The 21187-nt window shown below is 34.5% G+C and overlaps 1 protein-coding gene and 2 long non-coding RNA genes across 4 annotated transcripts; 1 reads left to right on the top strand and 2 right to left on the bottom strand.

Moving 5' to 3' along the window:
• The first annotated feature begins 4360 nt into the window (after positions 1–4360).
• On the top strand, positions 4361–10952 carry GIP1 (GBF-interacting protein 1). 2 transcript variants are annotated; one of them, XM_089615119.1, is made up of 9 exons: positions 4361–4676; positions 5387–5430; positions 5550–5655; positions 5789–5891; positions 6273–6712; positions 7012–7270; positions 7378–7642; positions 8637–9029; positions 10103–10952. In XM_089615119.1, the coding sequence occupies exons 1-9, from the start codon at positions 4475–4477 to the stop codon at positions 10358–10360; spliced, it is 2070 nt and encodes a 689-aa protein (XP_089471245.1). In that variant the 5' UTR covers positions 4361–4474; the 3' UTR covers positions 10361–10952. The 2 variants fall into 2 exon arrangements, with proteins under 2 accessions (XP_089471245.1, XP_089471244.1); XM_089615118.1 differs by having other exon boundaries at positions 5538–5655.
• A 3616-nt stretch (positions 10953–14568) lies between these two features.
• LOC149398802 (uncharacterized) lies at positions 14569–15893 on the bottom strand. Its single transcript, XR_016297142.1, has 2 exons — positions 15631–15893; positions 14569–15084 (listed from the first exon to the last, which is right to left on the bottom strand). It is a non-coding gene; the product is annotated as an uncharacterized LOC149398802 (long non-coding RNA).
• Positions 15894–18127: 2234 nt separating this feature from the next.
• LOC149398801 (uncharacterized) lies at positions 18128–19055 on the bottom strand. The gene is made up of 3 exons (XR_016297273.1): positions 18889–19055; positions 18529–18705; positions 18128–18442 (listed from the first exon to the last, which is right to left on the bottom strand). It is a non-coding gene; the product is annotated as an uncharacterized LOC149398801 (long non-coding RNA).
• Between the last annotated feature and the right edge of the window lie 2132 nt (positions 19056–21187).

Below are 21187 nucleotides of genomic sequence, written 5' to 3'. Positions count from 1 at the left end.
GGGGGATCTGACTATTGTGTTTATAATACACCCATGCATGTGTCATTTAGTGATTGTAAATATGTTAAAATTTTAGGGGAACCTGGTTAACGAATATATTTTCTTTTGATTTCCATTTTTAAATGTTTATTGTAAATCTTTTTTAAATGTTTAAATGTTGGTGGTGGTTTTGGTATGATGTCTAAAACTTGATGTGTTATATCTAGATCTTGTTGAGTAGTGTATTGATTCTGTTTTAATGTGTGTTAGTGTATGAGTAATACCATTGTAAATGTGTTTGAAGAATTGGTGTCTTTGGATATTAGAAGGAAATATGATTGACATATTTTGTAGTAAATATGGGTAAATGTCAGACACGCCAAGATTATTTGTAAGTCATTATTTACACATAATACCATTTTAAATGAGTTTAAAATTGGTGTTTTTGGATTTACAAGGATGTAGGTCAAACAAACAATACTATATCTGGTTTTGCTAGATCTCTGGACCCTGAATTCAAAGTTACCCCGAAGTGCAATCATGCTCATAGCCGCCACATGAACATCTTTTATGTGCGTTATAACATCATGTAAATATACGTAAATAACAACATGTAAATATACTGCATTATAACAGTATGTAAATATACGTAAATACATTAATAAACTGGGATGAACATGGCGTAGAAGAGAGATATAACAACGTTTGAAATATATGTGCGTTAGAAACAAGAAATCTAAATAATAAAACGAGACATGATAAATCATGCAGTAAATATAAGAAAATAATATAATAGGAAACAAATAAATTGCAAATGCCACGTCCAAATTAGTTCCTAAAATAAAGGGAATCATTAAGTTGATTAAATCATGTTCACACTTATATGAGGAATTCAAATAAAAAAAAAAAAACCGGAAAGTTATATAATCAGAAATTTCATAAACATTCGAAATTCCAACGCAACAGGGGTAAATTTTGGATATGAAAAAACATATTGGGCCACGTCATCCGAGTGGCTATTTACTTAGTATTTACAAAACCTTGACTATATAGCAAATCATAAGGTTTGAATTGACTATTTGGCCAATTTACCTTTATTTTTATGGTAAATTTCAAGTTTCGGGCTCAAATTTGATGTTGAGACCTCAATCGAGCTATTCGGAATTCTCTTGGAGAAATTTGAGGTCGAATTGAGACAAACGAAGGTTTTTCAAACGAGGAAGAAGATTTTTTTGTCCAGCGCGTGCTGCACTCAGACCCACCACGCCACGCTTAGTGCCATAATTCGATCTGAAAATTCTACGGCCTCTACGCCGTGAAAAAAATTATCATCGCACTGCGGTGCCTCAATTTTCTGAAGGATTTATTTATCGTGTTTAAACCGTTTTAGATCTTTGAATCTCATCAAAAGACCCACCCAAATAGCTCCAAAATTACCTTGTATATTATATATTCGAGACTAAGGATCATAAACAAATATTTATCTTTGTTTATAGTTTTAGAAAAGTGTTTGACTAATATTTTCGAGAGCTTTTGGATAAGATAAAATATGTTCCGAAGGAATCAACAACCTGACATCTTCATCGTCTTCAATAGTTATTTTTTCATTTTTCTCTTTCTTTTAATTATTGTTTGCTTGTTTGTAATTATGAATTTGATAACGGTGTAATCACTTTGTAGGACTATGATGTAGCCAGAATTTGATGGTGGTTGAAGGTTTAATTAGGATTTGATGATAGCATGTTTGGTTTAAATTGTGTTTAATGCTTTATAGTGGTTGATCACCATTGAAATTGTTATCTAAGACTGTTTCCTTATCGAGAGGCAATATATTTTCGTGCTCATATTTGAATCGTCATTGCTAAACTAGGTTAGCAAAAAAACTCTATGCAATGATGTAGTTGTTTAAATCCTCGTTCATAATGTGTTTGATTGTTTTAATAAATTAATGTTGAGAGGATAATAGTCCGTCAATTTCATAGGTTTGCTAGATCACTCGATATATATTATGGAATATTTGATTTGTGAATGAGATTAGCTTTCATAGAAATATATATATATATATATATGTCTGGTTCGTGTCAAGAAGACTCCAACTTAGTTGATTCTGGTGAAGTCGTATCCCAGTATTCCCATACTTGATTTCACGTTTTTATCGCTCTTTGTCTTTGTTTAATATAGTCTATATTAAAATATTTTTAAAATATATTGGAATCAATTCACAATATCTTAGAGTGTTTCATTTTGCTAGTATATGTGGGATCGATACTCGTATTTATATACCTTTTACTACTTGAACGACACATATACTCGTGTATGTGAAAATATTGCACACATGCCTCAATTACTGTAATTGAAAGGTAAAGACTATTTGTAACCACATTCTACCATCTTTGCATAGCCATCATTGTTGTTATGGGCTATTCTCATATATGACACAAGTGTTTATTCACACGTAGTCTTTGATGATACTTTTGATTATACGGTGTATATGCATAAAGACAATAAAAAAAGAGCTATATTTAAATTAGGGTACACATATCGCTCAATTTTTTGCTCTTTAGGTTCGACCTAACCGCATTCTCTAGAGAAAAGGGTTTAGGTTGGGCCTAGTTTTTTTTTTTTTTTTTTTGTTTAAATTATATTATATATGTATATTAGATAAAAAAAAAACAAAAACAAGAGTATTATATATATATATATATTTTGGGATGATTTTTAAGAATACGTCAATATAAAAATTAATTTACAATCAATCATTAACGGAAGAGATATTTATGACAATGTAAAGAATGTTTAGGGAAAGATGTAATTGATATTTTTCAGGTGCAAATGACCACGATGCCCCTTTGAGGTCTGTTTGCCCCACCGACTATTCACATGTCATATCTGCCCATAAATACTCCATATTAAGGAAAGGATTGCACCAATAATAATGAGACAAATAATAACTCGGAATTTTAAGAAGAAAAAAAAACTAGTCAACGAAAAGTAAAATAGGAAAGTTTCCTCAAAGTTTCAGCAAAAAAAAAAAAAAGTAGTAGAACCAAAAAACAAAATGTTATTGCAAGGTTCGAAGAGCTTGAGTGCCAAGAAATTTCCAAATTGATAAAAGTATCTAGTCTCTATATACCTAGTTAAAAAGTTACAACTGAATTCCCAACAATTTTATCTTTTAATAAAGTTGATTATTTTTTGTTTCGGAGCAATTTGAGACAAGATTATCATCTTGATCTTAGTCTTCGGATAATTACATGTATTGTCGTTATTACACGTCAAATTACAAAGCTTTTATTGACAAATTAATGATTTTTTTTAATACTTTTTCGCTCACGTATGCAATTGTTGTGCATTCTAGTTTATATACAATAAATTAGATAAAATAAAATTAAATCCCGTTATAATTATTGACCTCATGAGGCCCCATAATTTTTTTTTGGAAAGTTCGAGTAAGAATCGGGAAATCATAAACTAACACCATACATCCAATATGTAATTCAAATAAGAAAATGCTAGGGCAAACATGATGTACATTTTTTTCTTGATACGTGGTTTTAAATGCGAAGAAACTATACCATAACGATACATGCAAGATTTAAAAGTTGTACGTTTTTATTTTATGAAAGCCCTCTAAAACACAATGCCAACAATAGTACACATGGTTTAAACACATATAATAATTTTGTCCCTAAAATAGTAACTATACAAATCCATTGCATGTCTCCTTACTCTATAGTCTATACCATCATAATCTATCTCTTTTCAATGAACTCCCAAAATTCTTATTGTCATTCATTATATTTTTCTTTCTTTTCTCATTGAAATATGCCCAATAATAGAAAGTCCCATACTTTTTGTTCTTTTCCTTCATTTTTATCTTTTTGTTTTAATCTCGAATCTAATTAAAATTGTCTTTGACCACGAGAAACACGCTGTTGTAACGCTCGACGTGCTCAAGTACTTTTTTTTAACACAACGCCTCGTTTTACTATTCAAATTACCGAAATACCCCTAATAAGAATCTATAAAGTTCACACAAGTCATTCTTCGAACACTCCGCCGAATCCGAGTTCGTTTTAAGCGAGCGAGGAATAAACACGTGCGAGAAGCTCACACGCGGAGCCAACCCTAATTTATTCGTCTTTATCTTTTCTCGTTCTAGAATTTTATATATCATTATTATAGTTGAATGAGAATAGGAAAAAAATCACACACTCATAGCTAAATATATCAAGCTAATCAAAGTGCATCAAGTACTTCTTTTTTGCTTAAAATATTATAATTATTTTTAATTATTATTATTTTTTAATTTTTCTCTTTTGCTTGGACTTAAAATAAAAACTATATATAAAGGTCAAGTTTTTATTTTATTTTTTCTGTATCAGTCCCTTCTCTCTCTTTTCGTCCTTCTCTATAGCAAAGGTCACATTAAAAAATCTCTCTCTCTCTCTCTCTCTCTCTCTCTCTCGGAGAAAAGGAAAACACACAGAGGAAAATGAGTAACGGCGTTTCTGAAAGTGGTTCTTCTTCTTCATCTTCGTGCTCTGCTAGGGTTTCGATACCAAGCAATGTAAGGAAAATGATCCAAGACATCAGAGAGATCACTGGAAAACAGCACAGCGACGAAGAAATCTACGCTGTGCTCAAAGAGTGTTCTATGGATCCAAACGAGACAATCCAAAAGCTCATGTATTTAGGTATATATATATATATATGTATTCTATTTTGTTTATTGTGTACGTTTATCGGTGTGTTTGTGTATATGTCTGGTTTGTGTGCGTTTCTTTGGCGTTAGGGTTTTGGTGTGTGAAAGGGTTTTGTGGATTTTTTTTTCTTCTTGCGGTTATGTGTTTTCAGGGTAAACTATTGGTTTATTGGATTGTGTTTTGTTGCTGTGAGGATTTGGAGATTTGCTTTTTATATTTTCATTTTTTAAATTGCCTGTGTGTGTTGCAAGGTTTTGGTAATTTGAATGGAGTTTTCTAGGGTTCTTGTTGTTTATTGGTCTTTGGTTTTGGTTTGGAGGCATATAAAAAGTCTCTAGCTTTGCAAATATATTTGTGTTATTGTTGATAATGATCTGAGATTCAAAGTAATCAACTGAGAAAGCTAAGGTTTTCTTTAAATATTGTGGATTGAATCGTTTTATTCACTATTAGGAAAAAGGTGAAAGATTTCATAGACAGATTCGCACCATTTTATTCACGATTTTGAAATTATATTCAGACTCAGCGTGGTTATTCACGATTTTGAAATTATAAGAGACGATTTGAGCACTGCGATTCATTTCATAGTGTGATACTTTTCATTTTCCCTTGTCCCTAAGATACTATAGGAATGTTTTTCCATTCCTTTTCAGATTATGTGTCACTGAAGATCATATTTTTTTCTTTCTTTTTTCTTGCAGACACATTTCATGAGGTCAAAAGAAAGCGCGAGAGGAGAAAGGAGGTGAGCTTTACTAAGAATCATCATTCTCTTTACTATATATACACATTATATGCTAGTCTTCAGTTTATGTAAATGAGCCGAGTAAAAAAAAAAAAATTTTTTTGGAGGTAATTTTGCAGAGCTTTAACGGGAAAGCATCTGAAGAGAGACCGTTTATCGGTGGTGGTACGATGAGGAAAGGTTATAGGGGTGGTCATGGAAACTACGGGTCTAACTTTCCTTCGGGTAAGATTATAAGTCGATGTATACCTTAATATATATACTAACAATCTACTACTTGAATTCTGTCCATTTTTTGTTTACTCGTGAATCAGATTTTACGCCGATAATGATGTTATTATATCCATTGTTCTTACAGATGCTGGGCCCGGGGGTGGTAGAAATGCTGTACGGAGGGAAAATGGGAATATGCCCTTTTCTCACAGGGCGAGAAACAATCCTCCTCAGTCTCGAGCACCGAGGTAAGTCATATTTTTAGGAGTAACTTTTGTTTATCGCATGTTTTGACATTTTCCTTTCCTTCCATTAGGTATATAGCCAAGTTAAACGTTTGCTTTTGCAAAATAGCCAACGTTTCGTAAATCTTAGGTAAATAGCCATTGCATTTTATTTACGCTTATTTACAAGCATATATTTACAAAAATACCCATAAATACCCAAAAAAAATTTGAACTTATTTATGGGTATTTTTGTAAAAATACACTTGTAAATAAAATGCAGTGGCTATTTACCTAAGATTTACGAAACGTTGGCTATTTTGCTAAACCCAAACGTTTAAGTTGGCTATTTTGCTAATTTTTTGTTTTTTTTTTTTGTTGTGTTTGTTTGTTATTGTTCGGCAGAGTTTCGCCGAATGCCTTCCCAAACGGCACCGTGGCTCTCGCCAACGGTCATGGCCCGAGGCAGCCGGAAGATTCCGAACTCGCTGTTGGCGGCGTGACATCATCGAGCGCCGAGCAAGCGAAGTGCGACGAAATCTCGACACCTGTCGTCGGTCTCACCGCACCGGATGTCAACTCTTCTTCGGAGCCTCCTTCTGAGCCGTCTATCTTGGGGCAGTATTGCGGCGGCAGCGGCGGTGGTGCTGCGATCGAGGCAGAAAACGAGGTCGGAACCCGCCAGCTGGCGGCGGCCGAATCCGATCCCGTCGATGAAAGCCAGGTCGTTGTCGTCAACGGTGGTTTGGATCGGCCAGAGAGTTTCGATGCTGTGCACGAAGAATACGTGGAAAAAGAGGATGCTCCGAGCAAGCCATCGACACCCGAGATTGCACCGTGTGAAGGTATTTTTGTCCGTCGTTTTTTTTTTTTTTTTTTTTTTTTAATTAAAAGTCAATTGTTCTATTATTGCCCTTTGGTTGTCCACTTTAGTTTCGGATTCTAGTTCTTTTTTCTCAGACCAACTCTCTGTGGAGACTGGTCCTGCGCAATTTAGATCGTCTGCTTAAGTTAATAGCTATTGAAAGCCGTTTTATCGTTTAGCTTTTCATGTCATGTTCTGGGTCCTAGGGATTTGAAAGCCACAGTGAATGAACAAATCTTTGGTTCTTGTGTCTTACTTTTTTTTTTGTTTCTTGAACAGTTGAGTTACCAGAGGTCGATGCTATTACGGCGGAGATGAGCTCCGTAGTAATAAGCGAGCCTAACATCTCCAACGGGCAGCACGTCACTTTCCCCAATCATTTTCAAGTCCCGGAAGCTCTGAAGAACGGACTGACTTTTGGAAGCTTCGATGTCACTTTTGGGACATCGGCGGAGCCGATCAATATCGGTGCCAAGATCGAGGATGTTGACAGTACTTCTCAGGACAGTGTCGAAGCTGCTAAAGATCCTATTCCTTGGTTGGTTGATTGTTTATTAATTTTTTTTTTCGGAAAGCTCATCTATCTATCAGTGTGATTATCTGATATCACTAACTAATTGGGATTTTTGTTTTTGTTTTATGCAGCGACCAGAATGTGAGCTCAGTTATGGAACGTGGCAATCTCGACAACTTGCAATCGGTGACTCACTCGGCCCCAAAGCTGCAACCTTTGAATATCGATCAGCCAAAGCAAGAGACTCAGTTTTTCCCGGACAGCCACCAGAGCCACGTCATCAATGTGCCCGTTCCTAGTTACGTCAATCTTATGCCTTCCATGCTTGGAAACCCGCTTTTACCGTACGAAGGACTCGAATCTCAGGCCCAAGAGTCTCATATCCCGATCTACGCTGTAAGATCTCGAATCTCATTTCTCTGTAGTAGATAGCTCTTAGTACAATATCCTCGAGAGAGTAGATAGTGCTCTTTGGTAAACATCGAGCGTGTTGGTTCATTACGAGATTTCCGTTCGATAAAACAACCCTAACCATTAAGAGAATGCTTCCCTTAGAGGCTTAGACCCGGATGGGTAATTAGTCGATTCATTTATTTAGTTAGATTGGTTCACGACTCTCGAATTGTCAATCGAGTTTATAGATAATATTAGTCGTATCAGCTTCGCATATCAATAGGAACGGTAGCTTCTCATTCTCTTGCACAATAGCAAGTCTTTGACTAGTGAGAACCGAAAAAGAAGCGTTACTGCACAATCACGAGTGACACTTTTTTTTTAGCACAAGGAGTGGTAAAGTACACAAGCAAACATTTCCGTTTGTCACTTGTTCTTGTATTCACAACTGTTGAAATGTTTAAAACAACTCTTATCTGAGTCGAGTCACTACTGGTTCTTGACTCCTTCTTTCTCATTCGTAAAACATGAAACTAACTTAAATTTTTTAGGTTCTCTTTTTGACATCTCTAGCAATGTTGCAGAGTTAACTTTACAAACTCAAAATAGTTTGTTACTGCACAACTGGGAATATATATATATAAATATACAAAATGTAGCGATATAAGCCACATAAACATAAGCGTTTGCGTTTTAGCCAACGTTTTGTAAATTTTTCGTAAATAGCCAAAAACTGTTGTAAATATTTCGTAAATAACCATATTTACTAGAAATTTACTCTGCGTTTTTTTTGTTATTTTTATAGCGTAAATAGATTCACGTAGCTATTTACAAAAAATTAACGAAACGTTGGCTATTTCCAAATTTCTAACGTTTCATATGGCCAGATAGCCACTGGACTCTATATATATATATACTAACTGATATTTTTCTTTTCCTCGATCTATCCACTCTCGCCATTTCCACGATGTAACGAATTCCTGTGGTGTGGTTGCAGAACGGGAATTCCCTGGCGAGCACGAACCCGTCCCCGCCGCTTCCGAGCACGATGGCGGCGCAATCGGTGCCGGTTTTCCGGCAGAGTTACGGGGCGCCGAGCTTCTACCCGTACGGGCAGTACATATCGCCGTACTACCTCCCTCAGATGCACCAGTTCTTGGGCCACAACGGGTTCGCGCCTCAGCCGTACGCGGCTCAGACGGGCAACTTCTCGGTGCCGCCGCCGCAGTACAAGCCCGCCAACGCAAACCCGTCCCACATCGGGATCCAAGCGCCAGCTGGCTCCTACATCGCTTACCCTCAGACGCTCAACTCGGGGACCTCCATGGCCAACGACGACCTCATCGCGTCTCACATGAAAGATTCTCAAATCTACACCACTGGCCAACTGGTTAGTTTCTCTCTCTCTCTCTCTCTCTCTCTGAGTCACCCCTGGATTATACGGAAAGTTTGCACTGAAGCCCTTTATGATTTTAGTTTTGCCGATTTAGTCCCTGAACGATTTTTTTTTTCTTTTTTGGCAATTTCAGTCTCGGCGCATAAAAGATATATATTTTTAATCAGATATATAGTTACCATTTTTGTCCTCTTTTTTATTTTTTATTTTTTATCTCGATCACGTGTCCATTGTAGTCGATAACTCGACAAATGATTAACGATAGGAGATTAAATTAACCAGAATTAGTGCTTAGGATCCTTAAGAGGGGGGTATTGTTTTTTTTTTTTGTTTTTGTTTAGGATCCCAAGTGCCAACTACCCATATAATTCAGTGGCCAAAGTTGGATTATACGGAGAGTTGCACTTAAGCCCTTTATGAATTTAGTTTTGCTGATTTAGTCCCTGAACGAATTTTTTTTTTTTTTTCTGGCAATTTCAGTCTCGGCGTGTAAAAGATTTGTATTTTTAATCAGATAACAAGTGACCAGGCACTATAGTGACCATTTTTGTCCCCCTTTTTTATTTTTTATTTTTAATCTCCATCACGTGTCCATTGTAGTCCATGACTCGACAAATGATTCGATAGGAGATTAAATTAACCAGAATTAGTGCTTAGGATCCTTAAAGGGGGGGTATTGTTTTTTTGGTTTAGGATCCCAAGTGCCAACTACCCATATAATTCAGTGGCCAAAGTTGCCAATTTTGCTTATTATTAAAAGGCTACATTAGAAAAATAGCCAACTTAAATTTTTGATATTGTTAAATAACCAACGTTTTTGATAAATCTTAGGTAAATAGTTACTTTCATATATGTACAGACGTAAATCATAAGTAAATAACCCATTCCATATATTAGGTCACGTCATCATTTACAACTATTTTCCTAAGATTTATAAAAAAATTGGCTATTTAGCAATGTCAAACGTTTAAATTGGCTATTTCCCTAATTTTCTGTTATTAAAATTACCTCGTCATAACATAATATTTTTCTTATGATTTTTTTTTTTTTTTTTTTAATAATATTAGCAATCGGAGGGGACAGGTGTTTGGGTTCACGCGGGGACGGGTCAAGAAATGCCGACGATGCAGATGAGCTCGATGTACAACCAGCTTCCTCCGCAGCCACACATGGCTTACGGTGGGGCTGCGATGTTCCAGCACAACAACCCCTCCGCGGCTCTGATGCACCAATCTCAGGCCGCCACTCCCGGCGGAGGAGCGACCATCGACCCCATCGGACCCAATCACCCTCAACACCTCAGTTGGAACACCGCCGCTTTCTGATCAATTTCCCACCCCTTTAAAGATTCAAAAAATAAATAAATCACCGGCCCGGCTCTGCAACGTAGGAGAGAGAGAAAAAAAAAAGTCAGCATCTTTTAGCTTTGGGCCCCGGTGTTTTTTTTTTTTTTTTTTAAGGGGGGTGTAAATATAAGTTGGGGCTGAGGAATTTTTGAAATTTGAAAAGGAAGGAAGGAAAAAAAGAAAAAAGAAAAAAAAGAGTAATATGTTTCTGACCAAATTGAGAGGAGTTTGATGAGGATGGGATTAGAGTTCAGTGAGGAGGTTATGGTTTTTATATTAGTGTTTGTTGTTTCTCTCCTTTTTTTTTTTTTTGGATGGTTGGTTGGTGGGTAGTGAAAGTGAGTGACCCTTTTTATCTTATTTTCTTTAGTGGTTTTCCTTTTGAGACATAATATAGGAAGTGAAGAGAGCAATAGAGAGAGAGAGAGAGAGAGATAGGTGGGATTTTACCAATTTTTCCTTTTTTGTCTTATTCCCTGATATCTCACCTGTATATTTCACATAGCAGCAACATTATTGTTGGATTTTACAAGGTTGTAAGTGATATATGAGAAGTGGAACTTTTGTCTTTCTTGTTCCCCAAGCAACCTTACCGTAGTTGCTGCACTTGCATCGACCGAGTGAAAATGAAATGAATGAATTTCTAGAAAATGAAATGAATGAATTTCTAGAGTGGTCTTTCTTAGTATTTTATTATTGAGAAATTGTTTTAACTACTATCATCTCATAATATTTTTTTTTTCTTTCCATTTGTTATCAAAAGCATGATTTGAACAAAAATATTGGTAAAAAGAAGAGAGAATGTTTTTTTTTATTCATTTTTATCTACGATGACGGCGACTCTTAAGAAGCTTCTTGCTTTTTGTAATCTTCTGCGCTAATCTCCACACCGAGATTAGATCAAACAACGACCATGTAGAACTGATTGTCTCTTTGTGTGTATGTACACATTGTTCTACACCCAAATTTCTTAGATGTAAAATTAGGGTTTTTAGTTCTCGGTTTGTTTGTCGGAGTCGGAGATCTATTCTTATTAGAGAAGATTGAGATACGATTGAGGCCGTGGTAGGAGCAAGGGTCGGGGGCGAGGCCGACAGCGAGCATGTCATAGAGGACGTCATTTTGGGGGATTTTCTCGGCGGCGAAGAAAGATGAGTCATCGTCTCATTGTTGCGGTGATTTAGAAAATTGAGTTGATTCAGGTTCGAGGCCAGTTGTTGCGGAATCTCTCCGGCGAGCTCGTTGAATGAGAGGTCTAACCATTCGAGATTACTCAAATCTCCCAACGAGGGTGGGATCGGACCGACGAGATTGTTGTGAGAGAAATCGAGGCCTTCAAGCGAATCCAGCTTCCCGATCGTTTTCGGAATCGCACCCGTGAATCCATTTCTTGAGAAATCAATCGTTGTGAACAAGGTTTGGATTTTCTCCAGCTCGATGTAGTTTCCTTTCATTGACACCGCCACAGAGTCTTGATAATAGCGAAACCTAATAAAATCATCAGATCCCAAGTAATCCAACTTATCTGTATGTGCACCGATCATCGCCTTAAAATTCTCAAAATATTTTACAGGCAACAGCCCCGCAAACATGTTGTCGGAGAGATCCATGATTCTCAAATTCTGAAAAGGAAAGCTTATATTGGGATTTTTTATTGCACCGTGAAATTTGTTAGACCTCAATACAAGAACTCGTAACTCTGGCAGAGACTCCAAGAACTGAGGAAAAACGCCATTGAGTTCGTTGTTTCCGACATCTAGAACTTCCAAAAGCTTGGAGTTAAGCAAAGATAGTGGCAGCGGGCCTTCCAATTTGTTTCCGTTGAGGTTTAGCGTTCTCAAAGAGCTTCCATTTGAAAACGCTGAAGGAATAATGCCATCAAAGTTGTTCATTCTCAAATCCAAAACTGACAAAGAGTTGCTGAAATTTCCAAGGCACGGAAGGATATTGCCGTTGAAGCTGTTGTTTGACAGGTCGAGAACTTCGAGAAAATCGTGGTTGCAAATCAGAGATGATATTCCTCCACTCAATTGATTGTTGGATGCAAAAAATGCAACTGTAGACTGAGGCAGATTCGGAAGATGGCCTTGAAGCTGATTAGATCGGAGGTCAATGAATGTGAAGGTGATTAGACCGGCGGCGGAGGTGTCGGAGGCGAGGAAGAAGCTTATCAACGACGTCCACAACAAGGTGGAGTCAACGCACAACACGGAGCGAGGAAGCGGTGCGGCTCGGCTTCCGAATCGAGCGAAAACCAGCTCGACGGAGACGACCGTCAAGCTCCAGCGCATTCGTTGCTCTGTCACGCCTGGCGGGATTTGAAACTCGCCGTCACTCTCGACTCTTTTGGTTGGGCATGGGCGAAGAGGGGTTCGGTGCCGTCGACGGCGAGGTGGGAGGAGCTGAGGTGGGCCGGGGTCAAGGGCACGACAGCGGTGGTCGGAGGAGGCATAGCTCGGCGACGTCGTTTGGGAGGCCTAGGATCAGCTCTGAAAATTTATAGGTTTTTGTTGAAGATTTATTGACATTGATGTCAATAAATATGCATTTTTATTGACATCAATGTCAATAAATCTTCAAAGGAATTTCCCAGAATCGTTGAAGATTTATTGACATTGATGTCAATAAATATGCATATTTATTGATATCAATGTCAATAAATCTTCAAACGAATTTCTCAGAATCATTGAAGATTTATTGACATTGATATCAATAAATATGCATATTTATTGACATCAATGTCAATAAATCTTCAACGAAAACCCAGAAATGTGAGACGTGAGGGAAGACACATAGACATGAAATACGCAGGAAAAGAGATGGAAGAGAGAGGGACGTGAATAACTCATCCCATTAATCCAAAAATAAAAAAGAAAGTCAAATAATTAAATAAGAAAGAAAATCAAATGTTATTAAAAATAAGGGTATTTTTGTATTTAGTAAAACTAGGTAGTCATAGTTTAGGATTTATTTGGGTTTAGTAGATTTTGGTCCATAATCTTTGTATAAGTCATAGAATAAGAATAATCCCTTACATATAAGCTATTAAAAAAGTACGATCTGGGCCTCCAACCCAATCACATTTCATGGAGGCCCAATTAGAATGATAACTCCAATGGACAATTCTGATTAAAAAGTATGGTCCATTATGTATATAGCCATATTTATATTTTCACGTTGTTATATAGTCAACGTTTCGTAAATTTTAGGTTAATAGCCACGTCAATGTATTTACACACATAAATTGACATAAATACCCCACTATTTTATTTGAACGAAAGGGCAAACCGGGAATGCCACATCATGTTTGTGGCTATTTACCTAATATTTACGAAACATTTGCTATATAGTAATCTCAAAAGTTTTAGTTGGCTAGTTACCTAATTTTTTTGTAAAAAATATGTATTCTTACTTAAAAGACTATAGCTTAGGTTTAAAACTTTAAATTGTGTTTCATAACGCACTGTTATAAAAAAAATTATAAATTTTAAATAAAGCGTTTTTTTTTTGTAAATTATTTTAATAATTTATTTCAAAGAATTGGGACCGTATCACGCTTGTTATAATTATTTATTCTGTTTTGTATTAATTTTTTGCAAATATAGAAAAACCTGGACTGTTCCGATTATAATATAACTAATTCATTGTAGATAGCCACAAAAGATGACGTTCTTCCACCAATAAAAGCATGTATTATTAAGTGACAAAATATGGGACCTTGATTTTTCATGTTATATATATGCCAATTGCCATGTTTGTATGTAACGCATTATTTTCGGTGTGCCACACTCACACACCGAAATTAAATTTGGAATCTCCCACCCTACATACTAGAAACAGACAATACTACAGTTTTTTTTTTCTCTTCTTCAACTTGTTTATTTACAAGAAACAAAATGAAAAAAAAGGGTTAGGAGAAAAGAAAGAATTCACGGAATCATGATGGCTCGGTTGCAACCACTACTTCAACACCCAACACTAGCTTTCACCTAACTTAAATTGTCAATTTCGTTGATACATTTAATATTAGGCGTTAATAATTTTTTTTGATAAATAGCTTTATATACATGGATTAATATTTAAATGACAAAATGAAAAAAAAAAAAAACAAAAAAGCTGAACATAATTTTATGTAATTTACTAAAACTTTTCCTACTCTGTTAATTAAGCAATTCCAAATGACTATATTATATAAGTTTTCATTATTGTTGTTATATATTGCAAAGGCAACAAGAAGATCGAATTCAGTATGAGAAGCAATACTTGCGTGCACATCGAAAAAAAAACTTGAAAGATAGATACAAATTAATACAACACCACACGTGTACGTGTGTGTGTATGTCAAATTCTGAGCAAATGAGTAAAGAGAAAAGAGATAATGATATAGACGGCGTAGTGGTGGGAGTGGGACCTCGGTGACTGGGATGAATCCTGAAACGACGTCGTAGGAGTCTGTTGTGGTTGTGGTTGTGGTTGTGGGTGAAGAGGCTCTTTGTAGTAGAATGGGAAGTAAGGCAGTATTGGATCCGGCGGAGGCATTGATGCGTAAGGATAGGGCGGCGGGTACAAGATTCCTCCTCCGACCGGCATTGTTGGACACGGGTATTCGCAGGCCACGTCAGACACTGTTGGCGTTGGCAAGTTCATTATTGCGGCGGCTATGAGGAGAAGGGCTTTGTTCCAAGCTCTGGCCATGGCGTTGGCTGTTTGGTTTTTTTTAGAGGAAAATGGGAATGAAAAAGAATGAAAGACTTGCTGTGACTGTGGTCCGAATGATTCTTTCTCATCTCTCTTATTACTTTGCTATAAATAAATATGTTGCATAAATTATTTGAATGAAAGTTGCAATATAGAGCCAAGAGCCCAATATAAATACAATATATCTTTTTTTTTTATGTGGTTCGTAATTTTATAAACACATTCTTTTCCTTTCTCAATGTGAGTATTTGAAAATTTAATACCATGGGTTTTTTTTTAATTAAATTAAAAAAAATTATAAAAAGTTAAGGATTTTTTTTATAAAGACAGATTTTGATTTTTTTTTAATAAAATAGTAAATAAATATTTATTCTATTAAGGGTATTTTGGGGAGTTCAAATTACTTTTTTGTAAAAAAAAACGAAAAGGGTGATATTTGTAATATAATATTTTTTTGATTTGTTAAAGACTAACCTATTTAGAAAGAAGATTTAAAATTATAGCCAATCTATTCATTTATTTAAAACAATAGCCAACGTGAAATTCGTTACCCAAAATGCCCCCACGACCGTCGTCAAAACTCCCGAGCCTCTCCGAAGATCTCCTCCTCTCCAAAATCGCTGCCTTCCTCGCCTTCGACACCTCCGCCGTCGGTCTAATCGGAGGTCTAATGCAACTGTAGACTGAGGCAGATTCGGAAGACGTTTCAATAGTTGCTTGTGTTGATTTTTTGGCCAACTCAGCTAAGACCAATGACTTCCTGGAAATTGTATTGTCATGTCAGTTGATAGAAGAAAGATGAAGAAAAAAAAGCAACGTTATTGTGTAAACATGACTGGGTCTATAAGACTATAACCACTATAAATAAGGAAGTATTTCATATTGTTTTTGTTTTCATTTACAAAATAAAGATATTATGTGTGTTTTAATATTATCATTAATACCACAACACAAAAGATTGCACGCGTCAAATATAATTTAGAACTGAGCCCGGCTCTAAAAATTTTGAGGCTAAAGCAAATTTATTTTTACAAGTATTTTTAAATTTTTATTTAGACTATTTAATATATTCGAGCCTAAAGAATATATATTTTAAACTTAAAATATATTATATTTAGATATTTTTCTACATAATTTAAGCCTAAAATATATTAAATTTAGATATAAACGTTTATTTAGAGGAGACCTAAAGCAATTGTTTGACTTCCCTAGAGATCAAGTTGGACTTAAGTAGACCAACTTTAGATTCCGAGTAAAAACAAAAGACTAACTTTATTAGTTCCTTCATTTCTTATTATTATTGTTATATTGTAAATACTACCATTTTCGTTTATTTTTTACAAAAAACAAAAAAATTGAACTACCCAAAATACCTTTATTATAATATATATTTATTTACTATTATATTAAAAAAATCAAAACTTCTCTTAAAAAAAATCCTTAACTCTTTGTAAAGAAAGTTTTTTATTTAATTTTTTTTATATATGAATAGAAATTAAAGAGTTCTTTCATTAAGGGTATTTTAGAGAGTTCATTTTTTTTTCTAAAAAATAAACGAAAAAAGTGGTGTTTGCAATATAGGGGAGATATATGTAATTTATATTAAGTTGAAAGAATATGTCTGAAAAATTGAGAGTATAAATTGCGCACTTCGATTCAACACAATATCAATGAAATTTTCCCTATAAATAACAACTGAGTAGAGCAAAGACCAAATTTAGATTTTGGGGGAGTGAATTGTCTGTTATTTGAATTTGGGCAGCTAATGTTAGAATGCATGAAGAATTACAGTTCTAACTTATCAATAATTTTAAAGCCATCCATAAAAGCAGAAAATTAAATTGGAGAATGTGTGAAGATTTTCAAATGTTGAGTGGACATGTTCATATTTGCCATTAAATGTTAGTATCGATCGTATCATAACCTAGTAAACCAATACAGTATGGATTACTGTACGAAAAGCGGATTTAAATTTCCATGTACTTGAACTTATATAATTTTATGCAATAATAATATGCGTGTCGCATTTCGTTATGGCTGTATTTCGGAGGAAATTTAAAATGCTGCATTACAATTTTTGAAGAACATTTTTTTATTTTTGATGGAATTTCGGCACAAATTGAGAAATTCTTTTTCTCTATTTGGTTTTAAAAATTATGTTGAATGTCCGAAAATTTCAAATTTTTTTTTTTTTGGATGATCAAAATTTAGTCTAACAGTATGAGACCTATAATTAATTTATGTGTTAATTAGTCTACTCTAGATAGACTTGCTTGTGTTTATTTTTCAAATCCAGACAAAAAAAAGACTAAGACTTAATGGAAGATTGTATTGACGTGTAGTGAGTGTTCTATCAGCAATAAATAAAAATGTTGAACCACATCACTAATTTGTCAATATTATTCAGTGTGAGATCTATTAATTTCTCTATTAGTCAACATAGAGACTTGCTTGTGTTTACTTTTCGAACCAGAAAAGACGAAAGACTTGAATATACTATCAGCAATTTCTATGTTAGTCAAGACAGATTTTCTCCTGTTTACTTTTCATATCTTAAAAAGACTAAAGAGTTGATGGAAAATTGTTTTGGCTGATTAGTGAGCGTTCAATTAGGATGAGTAATATATCACTTGAACTACATCTTTAATTAGTGTTTTTCCTCATTATTCAATATGAGCCATTTATTCGAAAACCATTAACAGTAATGTCATGAAAAACAGTTGTTTAATAACATTTTATCATATAACATTTTGTCATTAAAATATCGTTACGTTTGTTTTTTTTCATGACAATGGGAGAGAGATATGTACAAAAAGACAACATGTGAAAATACAAATATATTCTCTCAGTAATTTGGTCGAAATTCATTAATCCAAATATATTAAATACTTGCTGTTACCATGGGATTTTGTGAAATATCATCAAGCCATCGATTTTCTTATTCAGTCATTAAAAAATGTAAATTAGTCGGGATTTATGCTTTTTGCATGGTAAAATATAATGATAAAATTGCTTCATCCATGGTATATATATTTCACATCCTGATCACAGAGTCGGGGGTTGGTTATTTGACACTAAAATTACAAGCACAAAAAGTGAATTTTGACCGAACTCGGGAATATATATTTGTTAGCTTCCCATCAAAATAAAGAAAAGACCCAATTTATGGTAGATATTTTTTTTTTATCGAAACTTAAGGTAGATAATTACGTTCAACTTGATTACACTTAAAAAGAACGGAGAAGAATCGGCAAATCCTCTGGTCCATTCAGATCATATTATATGAAAATAGAAAGAAGAAAAAAAAACAAGTGCATCTTCAAACAAATGTAGAACTCACAGCACCACTTCTCGTGCTCATTCCTGAGTAGGAAAAAAAAAAAAGAAAAGAGTTAAAATATGAACAGCTAGATATATAATATCAAAGAGGAAATTACCGAAAATCACACCTTATTTATATATTTTGCTTTATTGTCCGCTAGACATTTGCAGTATTGTTGTCTAGCAATCCTTTTTTGAAGCCAAAAATCGAATCTTTTGATGAAGAACAGAGTGTACCCAATGAATTGCATATGAATTGTTGGAACGTATGAAATTGTGTTCCTCGAGGTATTTTACCATCCAAGCTGAATATTAAATTGGATGATTTTTTTTCAAATTTTGTGTGGAAAGATTCATATTGCTTGGCTAGTGATGTAAGCATAAATCATAATATGCAATTCAAATCCCTAATAATTGCATCAAACATAATAGCCAAGATCTTAGAACTAGATGATTTTCACAGATAATAAAAGATCAAGAGAAGCTACCTTGATCCATGACGAGAGCGTGATGGCGGTGGCGGAAGCGGTAAATCACCGGGATTGATTTCTCTCTCTTGACCCTTTTAGGTTTTGACAGTTTTTTTTATGGTTCGGGAAAACTACGTTATGAGTTGAGAGATAACCAATCCCTAGAGTTAGCTTTATATAAAACCACCATCAAAGTATATAGGGAACTTACCTTTTATTTATTAACCAAAAAAAATTACCTTATTTATTATTAAACTAATGAGTATTAATCTTGGGCCCTATTTGTTTCACACGTACAAACCTACGTTGCATAAACAATGGGTCCAACAAGTGAGTGTTCTTATCAGCATTGAATAAAAATGTTGGACCACAAAGACTTCTATTCAACCATGTATTGGTTGGCTAGTGAATGTACTATATCAGCGACTATGTAAAAATGTCGTTTCTTGATAATGGGTGTCATATCAGTTTAACAACTTGATAATGCCACCGACAATATTTTCCGTAAATTTATGTCAGACAAGACATGCTTGCTTGTGTTTAATTTCCAAATCCGAAAATGACTAAAAAAAAAACTTTAATGTGTTGATTACATGGAGATTAAAGACTTCATTCAGAATTAGACGTTTCAATACTTGCCCAGCAATACCAACGACTTCATGGAAAATTGTATTGTCATGTCAGTTTCACAAGTTGATAGAAGAAATATAAATACAACATCATTATTGTGTTAACTTGACTGAGTCTATAACCACAGAAAAAGATATCATGCGTGTTTTGGCTGGTTACTGAACGTTCAAAATTGTATTGTTCCACAAGTTGATAGAAGAAGATGAAAAAACATCATGATTGTGTTATCTTGACCGGGTCTATGACCACAATAAACGAAGTAGTATTTCGTATTGTTTTTATTTACAAAATAAAGATACATCATGTGTGATTAAATTTTATTATTAATACCACAACACAAAAGGTTGCACACGTCAAATATAATTTACAACTGAGTAGAGCAAAGACCAACTTTAGATTCTGAGCAAAATCAAAAGACTAACTTTATTAGATCGTTTATTTCTTATTATTTCGGTAAAGAATGTTAATGAATACAACTGACTTTAAACTATCAATCTTTGATTCATAAGTTAGTGCCCGTTAGGAATTCACCTGGAAAAGTGAATGAGATTTACACACCTTATTGAAAATTGACTTCACATATATAGAACCTCATGATAATTTTCAGCGGAATGTGATTTGCGTGATGACCATCAAGGTTACTCTCACGTTCTTTATTATTATTATTATTATTATTATTATTATTATTATTTGAAGAGGGCATTATTAGCCAATAATACAATAACAGATGTATACAAATATGAGAATCTATTATTATGCCTCATAAACACACTCCAAAATATAAACAGAATTCGATCTCGCGTTGTATCTGTAATTACCACTTGTCCTAAACAAGTTCACGTCTTTCTCTCAAGATATTGTTATACCATTTCGATAGGACTCGAATATGGTCGAGTCATTAAGCTATACTAAGGAGAAAGAAAATATTTTTTTTTGCATGTTCAATTATTAAGGAATTAAAATAATTCGAGTCTTAAACTTCAGAAATTGTTCCTCACAATGTTTAGCATTTGTTTTGCTCCGCCTTTCAGCGTTTCCTCTGTTTATCTTGCGCTCGTTCGATTTTGTTTGTCAATTTTGGTTGGTTTTTTTTTTTTTTTTTTTTTTTTTTTTTTTTTGGAATAGATCTTAAGTTACATTATTAGGAAAGCTCATACAAGTGCTAGAGGCGAAGATGTCGATAATACGACAAAATAAAATGGTGATTTGTGCCAAAATAAAATAGTTTCGATAATCAGGATGGAATGATATTTTGACGAGTGGGATCTTTAATTTCCAGATGTTGATCTATAAGGTTGTCTAGGAAGCTTCAGAATTTCGTCTGCTTCAAAGGACAAGAAGATCAAATTTATGTTCAATTGATCAATGATAAGACTTTGGAGTTATGAAATCAACACAACTGAAGTCAATTCGGTAAATTACATGTGATATGTGTAACTTTTCATGATGCGCTATTAAACATATCAATATAATATCATACATAAATGTTTCTGTGCTGTAAATAAAAGCAATATCTACATTATTGATGATCGTACATTCACTAGCCACTAGGCAGCCGGTACAATTTTTCAAGTCTTTTAGTCTTTTTTTTTTTTTTTTTTTTTTTTTTTTTTTTTTTTTTTTTTTGGGTTTGAAAATTCAACACAAGCAAGTCTATCTAGACTAACATGGAGAGATTAAATTGTTG

This window comes from Urtica dioica, chromosome 5 (genome assembly GCF_054948205.1).
Source record: "Urtica dioica subsp. dioica isolate 48M chromosome 5, U.dioica_male_clone48M_v1_H2, whole genome shotgun sequence".
In the NCBI taxonomy this organism is placed as follows: domain Eukaryota; kingdom Viridiplantae; phylum Streptophyta; class Magnoliopsida; order Rosales; family Urticaceae; genus Urtica; species Urtica dioica.
This window is presented reverse-complemented; position numbering and strand designations above follow the sequence as displayed.

Bases quoted from the DNA above. Each gene is read 5' to 3' on its own strand.
- GIP1 (XM_089615118.1), top strand. From the start codon at position 4,475: ATGAGTAACGGCGTTTCTGAAAGTGGTTCTTCTTCTTCATCTTCGTGC. The intron at 4,677-5,386 runs GTATATATATAT...TTTTTCTTGCAG, and splicing joins CCAAAAGCTCATGTATTTAG to ACACATTTCATGAGGTCAAA. The intron at 5,431-5,537 runs GTGAGCTTTACT...ATTTTTTTGGAG, and splicing joins AGCGCGAGAGGAGAAAGGAG to GTAATTTTGCAGAGCTTTAA.